Source organism: Hippoglossus stenolepis, chromosome 24 (assembly GCF_022539355.2).
Source record: "Hippoglossus stenolepis isolate QCI-W04-F060 chromosome 24, HSTE1.2, whole genome shotgun sequence".
NCBI lineage: Eukaryota > Metazoa > Chordata > Actinopteri > Pleuronectiformes > Pleuronectidae > Hippoglossus > Hippoglossus stenolepis.
Window position 1 is genome coordinate 4,357,949 of NC_061506.1, and position 23,744 is coordinate 4,381,692.

General features: G+C 44.3%; 2 protein-coding genes across 2 annotated transcripts; both read right to left on the bottom strand.

The window, feature by feature from the left end:
• Positions 1-847: 847 nt before the first annotated feature.
• On the bottom strand, positions 848-13,030 carry LOC118103167. Its single transcript, XM_035149781.2, has 10 exons — positions 12,613-13,030; positions 10,385-10,530; positions 9,638-9,719; positions 9,352-9,487; positions 8,907-9,109; positions 8,675-8,811; positions 8,446-8,587; positions 8,071-8,352; positions 2,575-7,903; positions 848-2,267 (listed from the first exon to the last, which is right to left on the bottom strand). The coding sequence occupies exons 1-10, from the start codon at positions 12,961-12,963 to the stop codon at positions 2,257-2,259; spliced, it is 6,819 nt and encodes a 2,272-aa protein (XP_035005672.1). The 5' UTR covers positions 12,964-13,030; the 3' UTR covers positions 848-2,256.
• An 812-nt stretch (positions 13,031-13,842) lies between these two features.
• LOC118103168 (cystathionine beta-synthase) lies at positions 13,843-23,295 on the bottom strand. Its single transcript, XM_035149782.2, has 15 exons — positions 23,141-23,295; positions 19,672-19,975; positions 19,306-19,412; positions 18,990-19,124; positions 18,543-18,622; positions 17,576-17,780; positions 17,377-17,468; positions 17,143-17,268; positions 16,954-17,038; positions 16,762-16,867; positions 16,448-16,525; positions 16,230-16,364; positions 16,014-16,122; positions 15,705-15,789; positions 13,843-14,727 (listed from the first exon to the last, which is right to left on the bottom strand). Exons 2-15 carry the CDS (start codon positions 19,965-19,967, stop codon positions 14,597-14,599), a joined length of 1,770 nt encoding a protein of 589 aa, XP_035005673.2. The 5' UTR covers positions 19,968-19,975; positions 23,141-23,295; the 3' UTR covers positions 13,843-14,596.
• Positions 23,296-23,744: the final 449 nt, after the last annotated feature.

Consider the following 23,744-nt stretch of genomic DNA (forward strand, 5'->3'; position numbering starts at 1 on the left):
CACATGCACCCACCTGTGAGCGGGAACCTGACTCTCCCTGCTTTCTCTTGTTTCTTCTTCAGACTCAGACACAGATGGAAAATGGAGTGATCGCCTTTCAGTCTGGCCCCTGTGACAGTCGGTCTTATCACACAGCCAAAACATTCGCCTGTCTGCATCATTAAGCTGCTTTACAGTGACTAAGTCTGACTGGTAATAACTCGCATCCAAGCCAGAGAGCAGAGTTAGACAATGAGGAAGAAATTAGGTTTATTTCTGAGTTAATGCTTCTCGTCATAGTCCAGGAAAATTCTCCTTTTCATGGTGGAGAATCTGAGCCTGAGGGTGGAAATCCAGGTCTTTTGGGCGCAGGTGGGATTTTCAGTTCCTTTTCAAATCAGAAAAAAGGTCATTCAAATGAAAACATATGCGTTTGAAAATAATCATAATCAATTTCATCTTATGAAAACTAGTAAGTTTCATACAGCTGTAATTGCTTTGATGGATATTCATTTCATTTCAACTGTTGCATTTCCAAGTCTCAGAACATCCAAGTTAAAAAAGTAGAAAAGCAAAGCAGATATATTAACGATGGGGAACTTTAAGTAAAGGGCCGCAAACACTGACAGCTCGAGTGTGTTATATTGCTGGGTTATGCACACCTGGGTTCTCCATCTTGGATTTATCCACGAGCTCCACGTGTTGGCTCGCAAACTTTTCTGAAGAGCAGGGACATCATTTAGTATTTCCTCTTCCTCTGCAGCCCATTGCTGTCTTATCTGTTTCATTCATACTCATGGAACAAACTGCTCCTTCCTCTGATTAAACTTTGCACTTTTGCTGAATTGGAAAACACTTTAAGGCCAAACAGAATTGAAATAAGTTTTATTTTTTTCTTCAAAGGACAAAATATAAACCCAACTCCAACATCCCATTTTTATAATAAGCCATTGAAACTCTTCAAATATTTACAAAAGATAGAAAATAACATAAATAAATATAACCTGCTGCTGCTCATTAAAGACTCAGGCTGCCTCCTTAATTACACTTAAAACTGTGGTAGTTTCACTGCCACGTCTCTCGTCCTCTCTGGAGGAATCCTGAAAGACAACATTCAGCCTAAAAGAGAAATCACAATGGTTCTATGGTCTTGTACAGTTCAGCAAAGATGGGGACCAAAAATTAAACATCTAGATTAAAGTGAGAAAATATCACAGAAGCCAAAACGTCAGCTGCTCCACTGACAGTGAACAATAGCAGAGCGGATTAGTGACAGAATCCGGCAGAGTATTGTGGGATACTGGCACATTTTGAAGCCGTTTCTGCTAAAAAGAAATGAAAGTCAATGGATGTGACTGGAAGACGAAGCATTTCTTGAAACAAATGCAATGGAGCTAATGTCTATGTATAAATTTGACTGTTGCAAAAGATTCCATCAATATCAAATTGTTTCGTAAAAGGGAAAAAGAACTGTGTTAAATAATGAGGAACAGAAGATTGGTGCACGCTGACCCCTACTGGTTACTGATGATGACAACAAGCAGAACAGACCAAATCAACCCCGCGGGCGACGCATAATAAGAAATAAAATTATTTAAACAATGATTATACATAAAAACCTTTCAAATTAGAAATTGATATAGAAATCTTACATCTTTCAAAGTTCAGACTCTACATTAAATTTGTAATCTCAGGATGTTAAAATAACATAATAGGAATTTAAGCAGAACAAATAGTGAAGATATTTCATGAGAAGAGTGCAAAAAGCAAAAGTGTCATGTTATGGCTTACTGATGTGAACAATATGTATCCTAGTGGGAGCAGGAGCAGCATTTTCATCGAGAGTCAGTTTTTTTTCCCACAGATTTCAAGAGCCCCGTCTTTTTATAACGCTTCACGTCCAAACCAGTCGAAGCCGCTTGAAACAGCCGGGGCGCTTCCAGAGCAGGCACTTCAGTACAAGCTGTCTGCTAACAGTCTGACTGGGATCCAGGTCAGTAGTCCTTATTCACTGATTGGCTGTGTGACGTGTTCCGGCCGCTCCCGGGGCCTCGCATTAACAGGCACATGCTGCAGCAAACGTCAGGTCGCACAAATTTCAGTTCTCGGCTTCCTGCGTCAACGCCTGATGCAGGAGTCTTTGCCCAAGTGACAAAAAACAAGTCAATCAGAGAAGAGTCTGTTGAGGTATGATCCGTCCGGGGGCTTCATGCAGGTCCACAGGTCGGTCCGCTTTGCATTCGAGACGATGATCCGCTTAGACTTGACCACATCTGTTCAACTGTTGCCTGAAACAGATAAAAAGATTGTTTAACAAATTGAACCTTTATGCTTGTATTGGTTCTTCCCTGACCCACACCACATCCTTCCACCAAGTTTCATAGATATTCCTTTGTTTTTTATTGTGTAATCTGCTTACAATTAAACAAACAACCAAAGAAAATGGAAACATTACCTCCGTGGTGAAGGTAAATATAGACTTTGAGCATAAAATTCTACTTTAGGTCCCTTTTCTTGGCAAATAGCTCAAGTAAAATAGAAGTGGATCTGTTTTGTCACTTTTGATTTGACTAATCCATAACAAAGGCTTCTTACCTTCATCATCCGAGTCGAACCCAAACAGGTTGGAGCACTTCTGCAGTTGGAGGTGACCCTGCAGGTCCTCAGCAGTGGTGAAAGTAGCGAAACAGTTGGCACATCGTTGTCTCTGCTGCGCCGCTGCGACAGAGGCCAGTCCGGGAGGCGGGCTCCTATGAGACGACTCGATCGGCGACATATCCTTCCTCCGCTTTGGCATGGTGATGTACTTCTCGTCCAGGTACGCCGTGGGTGGCAGACGCATGTACGGCTTCTTACCGTACAAGGCGAGCGTGTCCTTGCACACCGATGATTTCACAACTTGACCCGGCACTTTTCTGTTAATGACAGAGTAACCAGAGCTGCTGATTGAACACGGTGGCGTTTCTGCTGAAGCCGCTCCCTCCTCGCCTACAGAGCTCTCCTCGACCGCGGCTTTCACCTCAGTGAATGGTTTGACTTCAGTTTTAGGCGTTTTTGCTGCTGGGACACCGTCACCTTTAGATTTTTTGACACTCTTTGTGTGACCTTCTTTATGAATATTCTTGCGCTTCTTAATTTCTTTGTTCGGGTCAGAGTTTTTCTTTAATTTTTTCTGTGTTACCTTTTGCGGGTTCTCTTCAGTGGCAGTGGGAGACGTCTTCTCCTTTGAGCTGCTGGTATCTGCAGGTGCAGAGGAACCAGAGCTGGAAAGAGTTGGATCTTCCTTTACTTTGCCCTCCTCATTCTGATCGCCCTTTTCCAATGCTGCTGCTTTAGCCCCATCCTCTGGTTGAACTACAGATTTTGATTTCTTTTTCACTGCAGGTGTTTTGCTCGGGTCCTTGCGTGGCCGTTTTTCCTTGACTGTCTTCTTGTCCGTCTTTTTATTAACATCTTTCTGATTCTTTTTGACCTTGTCAGAGCCTGAAGAAGCTGTTTTACTTTTATTCTCTTTAGGTTTCTCTTTTTTCGTGAGGTGCGATTTCGTTGATTTCTCCTCGTTTGTCTCTCCAGATGTGGGGGAAGATGTATTTGCCAAATCATTCGATGCAACAGGAGGCACAGACTCACCAGTGCGGTCATCTGTCGAGTCTTTGTTTTCTGTTTTTGCTTTTCCATCCTCATCTACGACGACTGCTGTTTTGGCTTCAACTTGTTGGACAGCAGATAGCACCTTGGTGGTCTTTTTCAAAGCAGACTCTGTCTTTGTGTCGACTTTGCTTTTTGTAACCTTGGGCTTCTTTGACTCGCTGGAATTTGAAGCAGCACTTTGGCAACCACTTTCTAGAGAGGAGCGCTTTTTCGCTTTGTGGACTTTCTTCACTTTGTCAGTGGTCGACTTGAGTGTCTTGTCTGCTGAGGTTCTGCTGATTGATGGATTTGAACTGACGTGACCCTTCTTAATCTGCTTGTTCACTGATTTCTTACACTTTGATTCATTGACTGATGTTTTTGTAGTTTTGTTAACTTCTTGTTCTTTTGTACCGTCGCTAACATCTGAGGCCACTGCTGCTTTGGGACTTGGACTTGAAAGCTGAGCGGGATTCTTCGGATCTTTTTGCAGAGCAGTTTTTTCTATGACGGTTTCACTGTTTTGACCAGTAGAAGTGTTTTCATCGTGCACGGGTTTCTTTAATTTCGGAGGACGACCTCTTCTCTTCGGAACGTCTGTGTTTACTTTCACCTGGTTCTTCTTGAACTTGTGCCTCGCTTTGTTGTTGCGTTTTAACAATGACGATGAGATGACCTTACGAGCTGCCATGGTCGTATTTGATACTTTCCTTAATGTTTGTCTTAATCTCAGATTTGGAACAGTAGGCTGTGCAGAGGTGTCTTTGTTGGACAGATTCTTTAAGACATTTGAATCCTCGGTTTCATTTCTTTCTTTCGAGTCCCTGTCACTGGAGAGAGGAGCTTTCATGTGTTTTCGCGATGACGACTTATGTGTAGCTCGTCTTCTTAATTTACAAGCAGCCTTTAAACTCAAAGTCTTATTCAGAGCAGTGGCATCTTTTGGCTCATTAACCTGCTGTTTCTTCCCAACTGCTGTGTTATTATGTTTGTCGCCCGTTTCCTCACTAGTCATCTTGTGTGGTTTTGTGGGTTTGGAAGTGTAGTGCTCTCGTTCATGAAGGTTTAGTGCCCAGAGGCAAATAAATAGTTGAGAACACCCAGGGAGGCAGCACACTGCCTGCAGCGGATTGTGCCTCCTGGCGTGCCGTCTCATTTCCATTCCTGATTTGAACCGGGCCGGACAGCCGTCATGAAGGCAAGGATGCCGAGGAGAGACTCTGTGCCTTTCGACGTGATGCTGAAAGTGTTTGAAACTAAACAAAACCCTCATGCAAATAGAACATCTACTGTTTCCCACACGGAACGCCAGTTCTAAAGGTTTGAGCTCACCGTGGTGATCATCCAGAGCGTGGTACAGGAGGGCAACACGGTTTTTCGACAAGTCTTTAAACCAAACACATCCATCCACGGGGCAATTAACTTTCTCTTGTGGCTCCACGTTTCTCTCTTTTGTGGTTGCCTTCAGGAACGGCAGAGATTCAGTTTTCATCTTTTTATCTTCTTTTTCTGACAACTCATGATTCTCAGATTCATTACTTGTCCTTTCCTGGGATTTCTCCTGCTGTGGAAGTGGCTGCTCCGCTTCCAAATCCTTTCTCGCTGTAACAATCTCTTTCTTTTTGCCAACGTGTCCAAGTTCTGTCTTTTTTCCAATATGCCCATTGACTTTAGGAACAGGCGTTTCACTATTAAGGTGCTTTGAAGTGTTTTGTGTCTTTTCTTGTGAAGGCTTTTCATCTGCTGACTTGTCTTTCGATCTCAACTTTCTGGATTCAGGGGGCCTTGGATCTTGAAGACTTTCTGATTCAGGAACATCAGGTTTCCTCGGCCTCCCCCTCCCACGGCGAGCAGACGACATGTCCGTGGTGTTATCTTTGGCGGAGGTTTTCGGTGTGGAAATACCTTTGGTCTCAGAGACCCGGTTTTCTTGGTCTTTGCTCTTCTTCAGCTTCTCTATGTGAGCTGACAGGTGCATCATGGCTAAGAGGTCGTCTTTGAACATCGTCCTGCAGAACATGCACTCATCTCTTCGATAATGGAACATTGCGTGTGACACGACACGACTTCCCTTAAAGAACTTGTCACAGAAAGTACAACTGAACTCCAACTTGGATTCCTCCGTTTCTGGCTCACTGTTCTCAGATGCATCTGAATCAATATCCTGAGTTGCCGTTGTCCCTTTGTTCAGTTGCACATCACTGACTGTGGAGGCTTCCTGTGCTGATACAGAGCAGCTGGAGGTAGACCGGATTTTGTGAGGTACATTAGTTTTACTTTTAACTGTTGAAGCCTCGGAGGCACTATTCTCTGGAGCTCGCTGTTTGTCATTCTCCAGATCTCGAGCAAGTGCCTCAGGTGCAAGTTCGGTAACCATCTCGGTTACTAACGTCAGAGCAGATATGTCATTCATAGCGTCCTGGTCTGGAGGCGAATAAGTAGCCCGAGGCTCTGATGCTTTACTGAGAGTGACCATGTTTCCTCTGGGGATTGTGTCCCTCTCACAAGGTGGATGCAAGTCCGCCTCAGCGATGTTGTTGCAGACTGTGTTTAGCACCTCTGGAGTGTCTGCTTTTGCTTTGGCAACAGGAATCTTTTCAGCCAGTGAGGAGAGTGACATCAGTTCTTTTCCGCCATCTCTGAGAACAACATCTTGGGTCTGAGAGGGCAAAGGATCAGCATCGGCAGTGTTTGAATTATTGGCTTTATCGGAGACAGGAGGGGTTTCATCATTAACTGTACTGTGATTGTTGTCTGCAGTGGTCATCTCGGCTGAAGCAGTGATTCTGGAGAGGTCTTCTTCACTTTGTGCTTTACATACACCTAAACCTGGGGACTGTGGCACTTTGGCTGCTGCGGAGGTTTGTGAGGCAATGGTGACTTTCATTTCAACAGCAGGTTCTTCACAGAGCTCTCTTGCAGATGCTGTTTGAGCTTGCATGATCTTATCCAGCACTGGGGTTTCTGTTCTGTCAGCTTCGTCTGATGTCTGTGACGCAGTGGTAGCTTTCATTTCAACCGCAGACTTATCTCTTGCTGAAGAAACGTTGCGCAACAATTTTCCTTTGCTTGCAGGTTGAGGGACCTTGTCTGAGACTGGAGATTTAGTCACTTTTGCCCCTGCTGGTGTCTGTGGAGCATCAGCAGACTCTCTTGCTGCAGACGTCTTTCGTGAAACTGGATGGACTTTCTGTAAAACTTCAGATAGTGTCCGAGAGGCACCTTTCCCCTCAGGCTTTTCACAGCGCCGTCTTTGTGCATCTTTAGGGGGACTTCCCTGCACAGAGGAACGTGTGATAGTTGATACTGAGCCGTGAACATTCAATCCATGTCCCTTTCCTTTCTGGCGGCGAGCGTAACAGTGCAGCTGTTTTATAAACATGGCGGCATCCCGCGCTCTTAGAACAACCTCCTTGCGAAGGACAGTCTTCACGGGTTGTGATGTGGCAGGAAGCTTCACTGTGGGCTTGTAAAGAAGCACTTGAGGAAATCCTCTCTGTCTGTTGCCAGATTCCTCAGTAAACGTACCCATCAGCTCATTGTCTGGTAAGGAGAGCTCAAGAATGATTTGTGGAGGCTGCGCTGGTTCATCATAATCCAAAGAAAATTCTCTCTGGTGCTTGTTGATTTCCCTTCCGCCTAAATGAGAGTTTACCGGTGCTTTGTGTTTTGCATTGTTCCTGATCTGACCGGCTTCAGGCCTCTTCATGTCCGAGGATCGATGGTGCTGCTGATGTCTCAACTCGTGCTTTTTGATATCTGGAGAAACATTGTTCTTTTTAAGAGCTGCTGAGTCTTCCAGAAGCCACCTGGGTTTTCTAATCCTTCGTTTTGGAGGGTTCTTCTCAGAGAGTCGCGTGATGCGTCTGTGTTCTCCGTACCTAATGGTGACGTTGTCTTGTATTCTGTCTAGCCGCCAAAATGAACGTCTCAAAGGTTCAGATGATTTGTCCTTCAAAGGTCGTAACCCCTGGGCGCCTTCTGTCTTTACAGCATGATCATCATTTAGTTGTGTTTTGCCCGGGCCCACCTTTAGTCTTTTGGATGCAGTGTCAGAATCATTTCTCTGGTGACGCTTCTTTGCTGCCGCCTGAAGTGCCCTTTTCTTTCCTCTCCGACATGTACTTGACCGTGAAGCAGGCTCTTTGGTGGAATAGTTAGAGATCCATTTGTCCTCCATGATTTCTTCAAGGGCAGCACTAACCACTTTCTCGCTCATCAACTTCAAACAATTGGTCCGCAAAGCAATGAGGTTCCAAAACTCTGGGTCAAAGTAGAGGTCTTTCTTCAAGACCTGAGGAGAGAAGGAACATTTGTTTTGGTACAACAATATGGAAAAATGACAAACATCAAAGTACCGCTAATCTGAATCGAAAGACCTGTTCGTAACATCAGTCACTTGTACACTTGTAGAATCTCAAACTTTATCTATGTCATGATTTGCCACAAAAGAAACTCTACCTGTAGCATTTCAAAGCGAACATGATTCCCGATGGGGCTGTACTCCACGTGGTACTCCTGATCGGGATGCATGTAAAGAAGGTACACCCTCTTGTAGGCCTCAACTGTGCGTTCCTGGAAGAAGACCAGGAGAGCGCACGCCCGGCAAACCTCCAGGTCATTGGGGAGCAGGCCAGCAATGGTTTTGTAGATTAGGGACTTGGTGACGACATCACAGGGAAGGCAAGACTCCAGGGCATTAGTACAAAGCTCCACGCAGAACTGTTTACCATCTTCACCCAGCTAGAAAGATTACAAACACAGGATTTAACATGTTAATAAATCTACTCAATTAAGACCACTACTCAATCACTGCATTTCAAATATCTGTTTCACCTCTTGCAGTATGGCTCTGATGAATGGAAAGATAGAGTTGACATTGGTGGCACACAGCATCAGCTGTTGACTCTCCTCGAGTAGAGCTTGCTCGGATGTGTCCAACCGACTGTGAAGTTTACTCCATATGAAGACAAGATCACTGCAGAGAAAGGAGTTTAGATTTTTGATAATAGCCCTTAAAGCTGATTTTATACACAAACTTCAGTTTACATTAGCGTCTACTTACCACAAATAGTACACGTCTCCCCTGCGGAGCTGCTGGGAGAGGAAGGCTCTGCTGAGGCCAAGTAACAAGTCATCCTGTTCCTCACACTCCAAACTACAGATGATGTGAACAGCATCTTTGCTATTAACATCATCCACCTGAAATCAGAGGGCAACGGAGGTATCAGTATAACGACAGTTCTGTGTGGTACCCAAGCAAAACCCAGACAGTAAACAACAGTGACTCAGCCCACCTCTTTATGCAGGCGGTCATGCTGTGACGTTTTGTAAAGCCACGTGAGGTAGACCTGGAGGAAGAACAAGTGCCGTCCTGCCATGGGATGCCGAGCACAACACCTAGCCAGGGCCATGGCCTCGCTGACCCGCTCACAGGACAAAAGGTAGCGCACCCGGAGCTCAAAGAACAGCGGCAGCTCAGCGTTGATGCACCCATCCACTGAGGAGAGGTCAAGCCAGGAGAGAGACAAATTAATGATGCAAACATTTGCAGTGATTTACAATAAACAACCAGAGATACAATTTTAAATAAATTCTGGTAAATTCAAAAATGAATAATTATAATGGGCTGTGTCCAATTAGACTACTTTACAAAGTCAGACTTTTTAGTTGAGTATGAGAGGAGAGGAATCCAGTGAGGAGACAAGAGGACGATTCATGTAAAGCATAGATGTTGCCTACCTTCATTCTGAGGTAAACTGGACTCACTGAGGATCGCCTGTAAGACTGAGTCGGCCCAAGGCCCGTCGCCCTGAACCAAACGCTCCACCTGAAGTAAGTGAACATTCTGATGCCTCGCAAGGACCAAATGACATTCCTGGAGGGATGAGGGACATAAAGCAATGGGTTTTAAAAATAGTAACAGTGTTTTCATGACAGTTGCCTGTTCTGAGAAGTAAAGCTCACTGAGAAACAAAAAAATAATCTCCTAACGCTTCTAATCTTTGATTTGTCTGTTCCTTCTTACCTGGAATGTGACAGTGAAGTGTTTCAGTGGCTCCTGGTGGAAGTCCTTCTGGTCAAAGAACAGCAGCAGCTCAAAAACACTCCTGTAAGGGGATGACAAGCATTAGCTTCTACCAACAAAGCCAAACTTCAAACAGCTTACTTCATATGTATGACGTGTTCAGTTGTTTATATGGATCTAAACACGTTTATTGTGATAAAGAGTTAATTAGGAGACTGAGGGGAGACCCAGGGGGACAGAGGACGGAGAGTTAATGGATGGAGTTGGGTCTCCAGCTGGCAGAACTCCAGGGGCTTTCCTGGCTCACAAACGTGCTCGTGTGAGCCAGAGAACACAATCAACCTTCAGTTCCATAAACGCTGCAGCCAGCAGCCCAGAGAATGACCACTTTAGACTTGGTGAACAAATACATAAAAAAAAACAATGGTTTTATTTAGCATGTGTGAATAATCACATTTGTTCTGCATGTATGTGGTTTGAAAGTCTTTTCACTACATGTCACCACTGGCTTGGTTCTATCTGGTTGATCTGCGACTACAATTCGGGCAGGAGGTGTTGACAATGCTCTCACACAGTTATTCAGATAAGAGAAAAGTGGTTATGACTCATGTATTTGTAAACTTTTATTAGTTTAAGTGATAAGTCACCACCATAAACTCGTAGTAAAACGTGCAGGAGTGCGTCACATTGATTTAACTCTCTTCTACGCCAAGAAAGCCTCCTCTTTCAGGAGGTGTGTGTACTCACAATGCCAGGCTACTGAGTGTGTTGAGCACATGATCACAGTTTGACGTGAAGAAGGTAGAGGCTCGGGAAAAGTAGCGGAGAGCTATCTCTAGGATCCTGAGCTGAGGCAGTGGCACCTGCCAGCGAGAGGCAAACTCTTCCACCAGCTGCAGGGAGAAAAGGCAAAGTCAGAAACAAAATCAAATGGACAATTAACAGTTTGTAACCGTCGGCAGGTGTTTTAGATGTTTGGACTGTAGTTAAAGGTACTTTGGTGTTTCAACAGGTTCAATTTGTGCAGTGTTGCCAATAAAGAATCAAAGAGATGCTATTGACACCAATTTTGTTGATCATTTATTAGTTTGAGTGTGATGTGATATCGTTGTGGTTCTGACTGTTGGTCAGACTAAGACGTTGGATCTTACAACGAAATAACAATGAATAACTATTAGATTAACTGTTTTTTACAGCCCTACAACCAATACCTTGATTTTAAAACATTAAAAATCAAGAGGAAACAGACAGCTGTGTAAGTCACTGATTACCACGGCAATCATCAGTATGGTCGGGTCATATTTTTAATTATATTATCACATTGCTGTTAACAGCTATGTCTGCAGCCTTCCCCATCGCTGCATGTAATTACAGTGCACAATGTAAACCTGTGTAAGTCGGGGGCCTGTCTGCAATACAATTCAATTTGCTTGTATTGCCCCGTAATGATGGAGACCCCAGACACTGCTCTTGTGCACCACTGTGATTGTGAACGGTCAGTGCTTTCCTCAGGCCTTTACACACAGTTTACTATTAAATTAAACAATAGGAAGTTAGGAAGCATCACAACTTATGTTTGGCAGTTTATCTGATTTAAAACACGGATTAACCAAACCAGTTGTGCTTCACATGTCCCAAACTCTGCTAATATGTTGAGTAAAGCATCGACTTTAATGCCTGTGGCCCATTAAAGAAATAAGAACTAATATCTTGGTTTGACCACTTCCCAACATCTGCAACTGGGCTATAAAGTTACCTTTAACAGTGTGACAGTTACCAGCTGACATTTGAATGCACATTTGAATGAGTCCATAAACTGACCAGTTTGAATCCTCTTAACATTATTGAATCATGAAAACTTCTGTGTATGGGGACATGTCGTGGTACCAGTAATTGTGTTGTTATCCATTTCTGCAAGCATGCTGTGTACAGGTACATGTCTTGTTATTGGTGGGGGTGGGGTACATTTTTGCATTAAGAAACATTTCTACTTTGGGCTTTACAGGCACTTACACTTAATTTTTCAGCTAATCTCTGTTTAAAACACAATTGTGCTTCATGAATTCCACTTGATTAGTGTCGAAAGAGACTGGTTTGCATCCTCCAAAGTTATTGTATCATGAAAACTTAGAAATGTGTTGTTATCCATTTCTGCAAGCATGCACGTACAAGTCCGTGTGTTGTTGCTGTTGGGGGGGGGGTCAGATAAGACTTTAAAAACATTCCCAAGTTGGGCTTCGTGGAAGATGGTCGAGTCCAAACACACCAGTTGGGCTTCGTGCATTCTCCCTGATTAGTGCCAACATATTGAGGAAACCATTGAATTTGACGCCAGTGGCCCAGTATTTACATAAAGATGAACATCTCGGCAGTGACAGTAGCTGAGTTGACCGTGTCCCCCGCCAGTACGGAGGTTATAACCCCATCTGCACCTACAGGTACACGTCTTGTTGCTGTGTTTGGGGGTCGTTACGAAACGCGTCGGAGTTGTTGATCTCTGCTCGATAACGGAAGCTAACCCTCGCAGGACAACCCGTGGTCAGAGAGGAGAAGCTAACATGCTACCTGCCACACAGCCGGGGATTACCCCGACTGTGTGGGCTGCAGAAAGTTGTCCAGCCCGCGGCTCGGGCTAACTAGATCCCGGGCTAGCTGGCCAGCTGGCGAGTAGCCGAGTTAGCTTTGCCTACTGTGCAGAGAACAATAATTAGCACAATATAACAGATTCGCAGACTCCACGGCGCCGCTAACATCACCAGAGGACGGGCCCGCGCCATTGGACGTGTTATTCAGAAGGCGTTACGGGGATTTGTTGGTGTTTGGGTCGACTGCGGATCGTTAGCTCCGTGGTTACGAGGCTGGGAGCTAACGCTAGCCGCGGAGCGAGCCCTTCTGGGGGAGGGGAGTCGGCCAGCGCAACCGCTCCGTCTCTTCGACAAGGGGCCCGGACACCCGCTCCGGCCGCGGCTCCTTACCTCGCAGAAGTCGGCGCAGAAAGCCCCGCTGTCGGCCCGCAGCCCCTCGCTCGAGTAGCGGCCGGACAGAGCGAGCAGCCGCGTCCCCAGCTCCTCCGGCTCGTACACACCGCCCTCCTCCGCCATACTGCCCGTGTGGCCCCGCTCGTCGCCGCGGCCACACAACACATACATCCCAACCGACAGCGCTGATTGGACGCGGGCAACGCAAGGGCCCACGCTCCTCTTGTGCACCGGGTTACACCGACGAGGAGCTGACAGGGGGCGGGGTTCTGGAGGAGAGGGTGGACGTAACGGCTCCCCGCCCACACGGTGCTGCCCGAGCAGCAAAACATGCGCCACCACCCACATGGCAGACACAAACACAATGACTGTCAATATTTGCGTTCACGTACCTTTGTGCAAATTGGAAAAGTGATTAATGAAACTAATTAGTCGTTTTGTGTTCAAAGAAACACAATTAAGATTTGATTATCACAAATATAATGTAGCTGACTCCAATATGTTTTATTCAATATATGATGGTTTTCCACGTTATTGTATGGTTATGTGATTGGATTTTCTCGATGGTTGCGTTTAGGTACACTCAGTAATTAGGTGCACAACAAATCACAACAATAAAATCTCATTTGCTGTTGTGATTTTTTTTTATTTTATTTGCCATTATGTCATCTTATTCGTCAGTGGTTAACAATAAAATCTAATTTGCTGTTGTATTTTCTGATTTGTTAAGTTCTCTTATTTGCCGTCAGGTTTTTTATTTGCGTCGTTTCTTTTCTGGTCTTTTGTTATGTGACTCGTTTTTTGGGAAGTTTTCCCTCATCTAAGTGTTGAGAACAGAAGGTGTCGCACCTTTTACAGATTGTCAATATGGGTTACACAAATAAAATTTGATTTGCACTTCGGGGCCACCGTACTAAATCAGCTTTAAATTTACACAAGTCACCATTTATTTTTGACTATTTAAAATAAAGTTTGTTTGCTATGAGCAGATCAAACAAATAGTATATTATATTTTACTTCTCACCCAGTTTAACTACAAGGATAATTAAAAGCCTGAGTTATAAAACAGAAATAGATACTGTATGTGTATTACCTACCCTTTTGATCTTTTTAAAATGCAACCAAATATGCCCCTTAACATTTTCATATATTTCTAGTTATATTTAGCCCTCTTGTGACATTATTACGGTTATTGCAATATTCTTTATCCAATTACTCTGACGACCGTTTAGAGACATTCTTTAAATTTTATTGTATCATACACATTCATGAAGGGAACATGATGCAATATATAATGAATCTCCTAGACAGAGCTAAGATCAACAGTCACTTTATAGTATCATCGCAGGCACTGAGTTGAAATGGGAGTGGGGAACACCACTGCATGATCCGTTTAAAGAAATGTGATTACACCCTCCATGTATTTCTTCCTGTTACTCAAATGAAAAAGCAGCACACAGTGAACAACACTGGAGAGCATATGCTTATATATACAGCAACTGTCTACTTGTCTTATCTTGATAAATGAGATGAAGGTCTTCTATTATTTGTAATGTTTGATCGGTACACAAAGCCGTAATGAATCACGTACTTCGACAAATAGACAAATAAGGAGGCCTCTTTTCAAGACCCGGATACAAAAGAAAAAGCAAGTTTCTACAAGTTATGAACTTACAAAATATTGCTTTGAACACTACAAGCAGTTATAAGAAGTAATAATCAAGTGCCCCAAATCGGAAATATCACAAAATGACCGAGTGGCACAATATAATTTGTTTATTATATTTTAGACTCAGGTTCAAACATTAAAAAAAACAACAAATCATTTTCTCAAAAAAAATATGGAAAAAATAAGCTAAGCTCAATCAATAACTTAACTTAAAATTACTTCACCATCCCTCAGACACTAAAGGCTACTAAACTTGGCGCTATGTTTGTTTTGTTTGTATGAAGAACACAAGCGTGTGTTTCAGTCCGTCAATCACAGCTCGTCGGTCGACTCTGACATGGATCGCTCCCTCCTCTCCCACCCTGTGACAAAGTTGAGCAGGTCCACGGCCGTCACCACCCCGAACACCATCTGCTTCAGGCTGGGAGAGCCGTCTGTCAAGTCTGGTGGAAGGACGGAGGGAACAGGAGAACAGTGTTGATGATTTATTACTGACAAAACATTTGTCTGTGTGTAAAATACTATAATGCAAGTGAAAAATGTTTGATTGTATGTGAGCCTACTGCATATAGACAGGAGATAGTCTATTAAAAAAATTAAAAGCAGTGTTATTATACTATTTGGCCACTTGGAGGCAGCAGAACACACTGTAAACGACATATTTTCACCTCTTGTTGATAAGAGGAACTTTTGCCTGTTTTCATATCGATCAAATATGAAGCAACATTAGAATTTATTAGGACTCAAGTTTCTGTCTTTGTGATAATATTTACTCTCTTTTAGTTCCATGTTGGTTTTCATTAACTCCTGAGGGAAATACAGTAGAGCTTTTGGTGATAGAGGCCGACGTGCCCCGTTAACAAAAACATGTGATTTCCACAAAATAATGTATATGTCCCTAACCAGACGCCAGCCCTCGCTTCAAAATATATCAAATATACTGCAGCTGCTTTTTAGGATTTTCAGTTAAATGATTTAAAAGGTTTTTTTCCTCTGCGTTAACACAACCACACACTCGCACACAAAAAGCTGAGGTGTTTCAACCGTGAGTTGACCGAAATCAGTTTATCTCTGGGATTCTTGCCGTCGGGCCGGACTTTGGTCCTCGTGTATCAGAGAAACGATCAGTGTCACTCTGAGTCAAACAGTGTTGCTTCCAAACGTGGTTGTGATGGCGTGCTGCGTTCAAGAGCGGTCAATAATGAGTCCTTGAGACAGACATTGACCCTGCACATGCTCACTCAGTCTAAACTGCTGAAGATAACAACACGCATCAGCTGATTTAAGATAAATGTGAATAAATTTAAATGAATTAATTAAAGACATTATTTCTTGGTTCAATTCCATCGAACAAAATTATTTTTAACATTAATTTAAGCATCTTCTTACGTGTGTGTGTGTGAAAATGTTCTTTACTCACATTGGATCTGTTCATGTACAACCAGGGCAAAGTGATCGGTCTCCAGAATCCGGGACAGCTTTCCCAAGTTATCGGTCAGACGGATCTGTGGAAGCAAAAAGCTTTTTAGCAGAAAGCAAACTGTGGTATTTTCTCAGACCTTTAAGAGCTGAGAAATATTTTCCATTTCGCATCAGGTGGACTCACTAATGAGGGATTTTTAAAAAGTTCTTCTAAAGCAGAGTTCACACGATTTGTGGGAATCGAATCGGGATTAAGAATGAACAAATGAAACCTGTTAAACCAGAGATGTTTGAAGTGTTGTCTGACCTGTTTGAACTGCTTGTAGAGCACTTTGCTGACCGGGTCTGACACCTTGATTTTCCCTGCCAGGATCAATGCCAACAGGTTCCCCAAAGTCACCATGCCCAGAATTAACCTGCACAAAGACACACAGAGGTTGGAGTTAAACCTCCGCAGTGCACGCAAGGAGCCGAGGGACTGTGGGATACAGAGGCTCCAGATGCACAGTATTTCAGCCCTCACCCAGCCTCATCCACTACGGGAGCCTGGTCGAATCCCTTCTCCTTGAGGATTTTGATTGTCTTCTGGCAGCTGACGGTGGGCAGCACGGTGAGGGGGGCCGACAGGTTCAAACCCTGCAGCTTCAAGTTCCACCACCTGACGCACAGGAGAGACGCCAGGGTTCAGGTTTCACAAAACCAAACAACAAGAGGAGGAAAACACCCTTTAATTACACACACCATGGCTTCTTCACCATGAGGTCCTCCTCCCTCAGGAAGCCCTTGTCTACCATCCACTTGTCACTCAGGAATTTGGACCTGGAGGGTGGGAAATAAAGAGGCGTGTTAGTATTAACACAAGGAACAGAAACAAAACCAGTACTGAAGGTCCACTGAACATAAGCTGCTTTCAGACATGATCGTGTGTATTCTGGAGCCATTTTGTTTTGGAAAAGAAAATCATTGCTGCTGCTTTAACCATGAAAGTTATGGTTGTGACTTTTCAGTGACACTGAGTGGTTTGTTTCTAGTCATTGCACACGTGGGACTCTCACATGTAGTTGCGGATGGAGTCTGGCAGGATGACCACGCAGCGCTGGCCCTCCTTCAGCTCCTTGGCGACGTTCACCGCCGCTGCCATGGCCGTTCCAGAGCTGCCTCCTGTCAAAGAAAAGAGCGGACACGTGAGAGGGATTCAAACTCGTGCAGTGAGAGATTCGGACTTTGCAACTTCACGCAGGACTCACCGCACAGCAGACCCTCATCTCGGATCAGCATACGGGACATGTTGAAGGACTCCTCGTCATTGGTCTTATACCAGGTATCAATCACCTGGGGAAAAAAAACAGTAAAAGATTAAAATAAGCAGTTGTGAGTCAGATAAACGTAAGAAAAGAAAAAAGGAAGGAGAGGAAAAGAAGTTAAGTGGAACTCACTGATCTGTCGAGCACGGTGGGGATGAAGTCGTACCCGATGCCCTCCACCTCGTACTGGGTTTTATCCGTCTTGTTAATCTCCTCAGGCTCAGCCAGGATGGAGCCTTCTGGGTCGACACCAACAATCTGCACACACCATTTATAAATAATGAGAGGCTCAGCAGAGAGTAATTCCACTTCCTTTCAGCCGTGGCTGGAAAGAGAATGAAAATAGTTATGACAGAGACGACTAACCTTGATGTTGGGGCATTTCTCCTTCAGTTTGCGGGCGATACCTGTGATCGTCCCCCCTGTGCCTGCTCCGGCCACCAGCATGTCCAGTTTGCCTGTTGGGAGGGGACGAGTGGAGATTTGAAGGTACGACAAGAAGGGAAATCTAGTTGAATTTTAAATAGTTTCAGTTTAAGTGCTGTGGGCAAAAGGGCCTTCGTACCGCCACACTGCTCCAGGATCTCTTCGGCGGTGGTGTCGTAGTGAGCCAGCGGATTGCTCGGGTTACGGTACTGGTCCAGGATGTGGGAGTCGGGTATCTCGTTCTTGAGGCGCCAGGCGACGCCCACGTGAGACTCCGGCGAGTCGAAGCGAGCGCTGGTGGGCGTGCGGACGATCTCGGCTCCGAGAGCTCTCAACACGTCCACCTGGCCAGAAACATGGGAAATAAAGTCAGGACAAAAAGGGCAGAATGAAGTGAACAATTAAAAGTGGATGATTATATGTATCACATATATTACACATTCCCTCTGTGCAGGTACCTATGTATGTAAGCTGCATATAAAAGCAGATTTGCAACATGTGTAACTTAAGGATTATAAACCATGACATAACCATTACCACAGGCTCCTTCACATTAAAAATCCCATGAGGGTTTAAAAAGTATTTGTAACTGAATGACTCTGCAAAGTGATTCTATTAATAGTTTAGAGTTTTGCATAATATCTGTGCAGAGAAGGTAATTATTAAGACATTCTCATCTTTTAACGAGCCTGAAACAGGCTGGGTTAAAAAAAACAAGTGGTCAAGTGGTAAAAGGAAACACGCGAACATCTCCTGCATCGAGTTTCAGTTGGTTGCCCTTCTGTTTTTTATACAAGCCCAGAAAACATTTAGGGAAAAGGCAGCAACACAGTGATACAAATGTAAAGAATCTGCTTTTCGGTAAATTTAATTTTCAAACAATGGACTGAAAATTGTTGAAAACTAAACTCACAAAAATAACAACTTTTCACCCCTTGGAAGCTGCTTTTCCCTGTCATTTCCTCAGAGGATGTGAACACACCATAAGATTTCATGATAGTAACAGTTGATAATTGACAGCAATCAATCAAAATCAGTTCAGGGAATCAATAGCAATCAGTTTGAAAATTCATAGGGACTTTGTTTACGATGAAACACACACTGACCTTCTCCATGCTCATCTTCTCCGGCATGACAATAATGCAGCGGTAACCTTTCACTGCTGCAGCCAGGGCCAATCCAATACCTACACACACACACACACACGTTTGACAAGACTGCTGGTCGACACAAGCCTTTAAATTACCTTCCTTCTACTCATTCATGAGCAGAATAACACATGTGCTTCATTACCGTTTCCAGCTCAGTTTGTTTGTTTACAACGGATTTCCAAGAAACTCTGTGGAAGGATGAGTCACGGCCCAAGAAAGAAGCCATTAAACTTTTGTTTTGAGGATCCAGACACAGGAGCAGGTCCAGGATTTCCCTTTTATCAACTTATCATTCTTCCTCTATGGAAATCATGATCTGCGTTGATTGTTTTGTTTTGCTACAAGGTTTGATTGACGGGGACTGGTGGAGGTGCACGCTCCACTGGGAATCATTCTACGTACCAGTGTTTCCAGAGGTCGGCTCTATAAGGGTGTCTCCAGGCTTGAGGAGCCCGGCTCTCTCAGCGTCCTCCACCATCCGCAGGCTGATCCGGTCCTTGACGCTGCCGCCGGCATTGAAGTACTCACACTTGGCCACTGAAAAAAAACACGCAACAGAACAGATAGATTTGTTGCAGCTTTATGATGCAATGATGCAGGATGGAACAAATTCAGAGCCGAACTTATTTGCATGGTGTCAATGAGTTCCACTTATCAAACAGTCACACCTTTGGTTTGATCTGAGAATGTGTCTTGGCTCGAGTGCTGGGTGACTCACGTATTTCACATTTGAGTCCAAACGCTTTGGGGATTTTGTTGATGCGGACCAAAGGAGTGTCGCCGATCCTGTGCAGGATGTTTGGGAGAATGGTCGGGGCGACGTTCCTGGGAGGACGAAGCAGGAAGAAGAATTAATGATTCATTGGAAAGAGAAACAAGACAGACATTGCATGTGTTTGCGTGCAGGTCCACCACAAAGGTGTGGTTGTGACACTTGCTGCAACGTGTTGAAAACCAGTGTTTACGTTTCAGGTATTGCTTTGAATTGGTTTTCACTGGGTTTAACAACAAAAGTTCAGTCCTACAGAAGCGTGGGGTTTGATTGGAAATCGTTGTTTCTGGTGAAAGTCGACACAACACTGACCTTGGAACTTGCGTGTGAGGAGAGTCGGCTCCCGAGGCTCCCAGGGTCCATTTGCAGCGGCTGGGAAGGTCGGGCCGGATCCATTTCCTCTCGGGAGAGGCGTTCTTTGTGCTGATCTGAATGGTTTGGTGCGACTCCTCGGTGTCCACCGCCGTGGGCTTCTTGTCGACCCCGTTCAGCGGTAACGAGCCCTCCCGCAGTTTGCCCTCTCCGTTGGAGTGGTTGTGCAGCTTGGCAGCGTGAGGGCACACGGGGCCGTTGGCGGGGGCCTCTTTGGTGGAGGGAACTGACGGCATGGCTTACCCTGGGGAGACAGGGAAATATGTGATTATTATAAGATTGGTGGTGTTTTTGCATAATTCATAGGTTTTGATGAAAAGCAACTTCCATATTTCAGGTACGGGCATCTAAGCGTTTGTGTAATTTGCTGCAGCTTGATTAAATTTAAAGGGACTGCTGGACATTGGACGAGGTAGGATTTCTATAGTTTTAAATATAGAAAAAAACAGAGAGAACACTGTCTGTACAGAGTTAATGAAGATTTACAACTTCTAATGAACTCAATAATCATCCAACCCGTCTGTGCACGGAGAGAAAATTTCCATTATATGTTTTCATTTTCTTCTTTGTTTTATGAGGCTTTTATACCTTAATTTACTGTCTCAGGTCTGCAAACTGTGTCATATTCAACTGTCTTAGACATCTTACATATTATTACATAACAGCAGAAGCCAGTAGAAAACAAACACTGCACCACCCTTCCTTCTTTTAATGCTGAGTCATGTCAGCACAAAGGATCAATCTTCACCAGGAGATTTGGCAGAGAACTGTTGTAATTTCCTCAACACTGTGTAGGACTGACACTTTGTTGGGCAACAAAGTGTCAGTCCTGCACAGTCATGTGAGAAACAAAAGGACAGTGCAGCCGTGCACGTCCATCTCACAGTATCTCTGTTTGTGAATGTAAAGCTGAAATCTACTCAATCATTGGTTGTTTCCAGCAATAAAAGGTTGTAAAACTCACCCATATGGAGCTAAATGTTAAAAATTCTCATAAGTGGAGGTCAGTGGCGCTGCCGGGTGATAAATATCAGCAGTCAGTCAACCAGTGAGGGGCTGGGAAAATGGATAAGTAATTAAAAGTTTGTCAACTGATAGGAAATGAATTGGCAAATGTAGTTGATTTTATAGTTTTAATTGATTATAATCAACAATGGGAAAACAATTGCCAGAAATCTTCCAGATCTGATCTATTTCACAGATCTGTTTAACAGAACAAAACCTCTCATGCATCTAAATCTCTGTTTAACTTGTTAATACGCGCATTAGGTTTCTCCATCGTCCCATGAAGCGTCAATAACACACAGCGTACACAGGGGCCAGCTGTTAAACCAGGGGCCCCCTTTAATGGCTCTGCCGTCAGTTCAGAGAGGTTCTCAAAGATAAGTCAACAACAGTCATCTGCTGCTGACTCCTGTGGACCACCACCACATGTTCAGACATGTACAGTAAAACAAACAGAACACCAGTGCTTCGCTGCTACTTCTGAAACAAGGACTCTTCCTCGGGAAGCATCACCACAAACAGACGTTCGATACCAGTATCAGAAATGCCCGGTTTCAGTTCGCAAATCTATGTATCGATGCAATACCACATCTTTAAAATATATATGTGTCACCCCTGATAAAAGCGGAAGTTTCTTTTCTCAGAAATCACTTCTTCTCCAATGATGACAAAGAATTCCCACAAGTATGATACGACATCGTGTTCACTATGACTAAGAAATCGAGGTCATCGCCAAGGCAAAGGAAAATAATTAGGAAACCGCATTCAAACAACACGACAAACTCGACAACGCAAGAAAGCTGACCAACAAACTCATCAGGTTCATTGTTGCGTTTGCCTATAGATTTATTTAGCTGTGTCCTTTTTCAGTTCTGACAAACTAGATAATAAAAGAAGTCCAGTGGCATTTACTCTCTACATGTATTTATTTCTCAGTGAGCAGGATAAAGCTGTTAAATATAAGTTTTTAAACGTGCTGGTGTGGTATCAGTGTATCTTGTTTATCTAAAGGAGTGTTTTCACTGTTCAAGCTGCAACCTACTCCATCACCATCTCCTCTCAATCTTCGCCATTAACCCTCCTTTGCTGTCCAAGTCAGATTCCCGAGGGGCCGGGCCAGTCGTGCTGCATATTCAGGTTATACTGGCTTGGGCGTGCTCGGTGTGGGAGAGAGCGTTGGTGACATGCGGTGACCTCTCAGGTTGAACAGGGCAACTTGATCCTTTGTGAATGCAAATGCGGCACTGAGCCCAGGCAGTAAAAAAGACTCGGGGTGGGGGGATGGAGAAACTTCAATTTCTCTAATTCTCCTCACTTGAGCCAAGGATCCTCAAATACCTACCAGGCCAAAGAGCTATAAAAAAAATGAAATCACCTGATCCGAGCCTGGCTAGATTAAACCCAAACTAATGAAAAACCCCTTGTAATATTCTTACCATATCAGACTTGGTTATCTGCTTATACTCTGGCGTTTCTAATCTCCTGTGGTATGTTCACAGCTCCCCCCTTTTCTCAGACTTTTCTGGATGTGAGATTTTTCCAGTAAGTGGCACAGGGGTTGCTCCAACCGCTCGACCAGCTGCTCGCCACAACACAGGAGGCACAGCAGCACAAGAAGAGCGTGGCTATAGATATCCACTCAGCCATAACAAATGGTGGGGCCAAATGTGAGCAGCAGGAATGCACGGCCCTGGAGACCCCCGGTATCAAACCCCTCACTTTATGATGACCTCTGAACTCCAATGCAAAAGTGTGACCATCACTGGAAGGAGATTAGAGCTGATGGTTACTACAGGGTGGTTCAGTAAAAGGCTGAGTGATTCATTAGATGATCAGAAGCATAATCGATTGTGATTATTGCATGTTTGTGTTTTAGGAATATTTAAAATGACAACTTCTGTTATGATCAGCTCCTTGTGAGTTTTAACCGTAAAAGAGAAAAAAGTAAATGGTTGGGGTTTGAACCTTTGCTCAGAATACCCAGTCCCCTCGGGGCTTCTGGGGAATGGTGATGGGCATGCAATGACGGGTACATAGATCGATAGTAGCATCCCTGCAGCAAATGATCGTTTATCTGCCGCATCGAACAAAGAAATAAAGCACGTGAGAAAACGAAAGGATGACAACGAAGAACAGACACGACCCGGCTCTGATTTGATGGAGGAGAACAGAGAGAAACACACACGCGACTGGAAGAATTCACTGAAAAGAACCACACGGGATTCAAACGTATGGATTTTCGTGATCGGCGGAAAGAAAACGCAACACCGCATCGTCCGATCAGGCGCTGTTGCAGTGTTGCATCAGAAAAACGCATCTGCGGACCCGCGTTCACGCACAGAACGTGACATAAAACCCCACGTGGATGCGTGAAATTCTCCCCTTGATCTTAAACCCCACTCACCTGATGACGCGTTCAAAAAGCCTTTGATCCAAAGAGTAAATATAGCGGGGGGGAAAACGCGTCGCTCCCGGTGAAACGGTGCCGGCGGAGTGAGCAGCATCCGTGCGAGGGCTCCGGATTCTTTCGTGACGACACACGTGGGAGGACGTGGGTAAAGTTTCACGGCGTCCTCTCATTGGTTGCCGTGAGGGCGTCTGTTTGGTGAACCCCGCCAATCCGAGCGCAGGGTTCCCCAACCAAAAGGGCATCTGGGGAAAAGTGGGCGCGCGACACATGTTTACTTTTTGTATTGACCGAACACGCTCCGCACGAAAACACATGTTACCACTTGTTTACGTGTCTGTTGTTCACACTCTCGTCAATTAAAAAGCAGAATAATGATCAGAAGTTAGCTTAAGTTTATTTTAAATCTTAGTCTTTTGTTGCCCTTTTCCCTCAAATTTAGAGAGAAGACATTTCCTGTGTTAAGACAGCTGCCATGCTCACTGAAGGTGATCTATGAATTTTGGAACACCGATAAGAATAATTGATAACGTTCCCTGTCATAGATCAATTTGATTCGCTGGAAATTAGTCCGGTACAATGTCAAGTCAGCGTGTCCTTG

What these genes read in the sequence shown, in the direction of transcription:
- LOC118103167 (XM_035149781.2), bottom strand. Translation starts at nt 12,963, where the DNA reads ATGTGGGTGGTGGCGCATGTTTTGCTGCTCGGGCAGCACCGTGTGGGC. An exon ending in ACTTCACTGTCACATTCCAG is followed by an intron (nt 9,488 to 9,637) that starts GTAAGAAGGAAC and finishes TCATCCCTCCAG; the next exon opens with GAATGTCATTTGGTCCTTGC. An exon ending in GGAGACGTGTACTATTTGTG is followed by an intron (nt 8,588 to 8,674) that starts GTAAGTAGACGC and finishes CTTTCTCTGCAG; the next exon opens with TGATCTTGTCTTCATATGGA.
- LOC118103168 (XM_035149782.2), bottom strand. Translation starts at nt 19,967, where the DNA reads ATGCCGTCAGTTCCCTCCACCAAAGAGGCCCCCGCCAACGGCCCCGTG. An exon ending in CCACCGTGCTCGACAGATCA is followed by an intron (nt 17,039 to 17,142) that starts GTGAGTTCCACT and finishes TTTTTTCCCCAG; the next exon opens with GTGATTGATACCTGGTATAA. An exon ending in CTCATGGTGAAGAAGCCATG is followed by an intron (nt 16,365 to 16,447) that starts GTGTGTGTAATT and finishes CCTGTGCGTCAG; the next exon opens with GTGGTGGAACTTGAAGCTGC.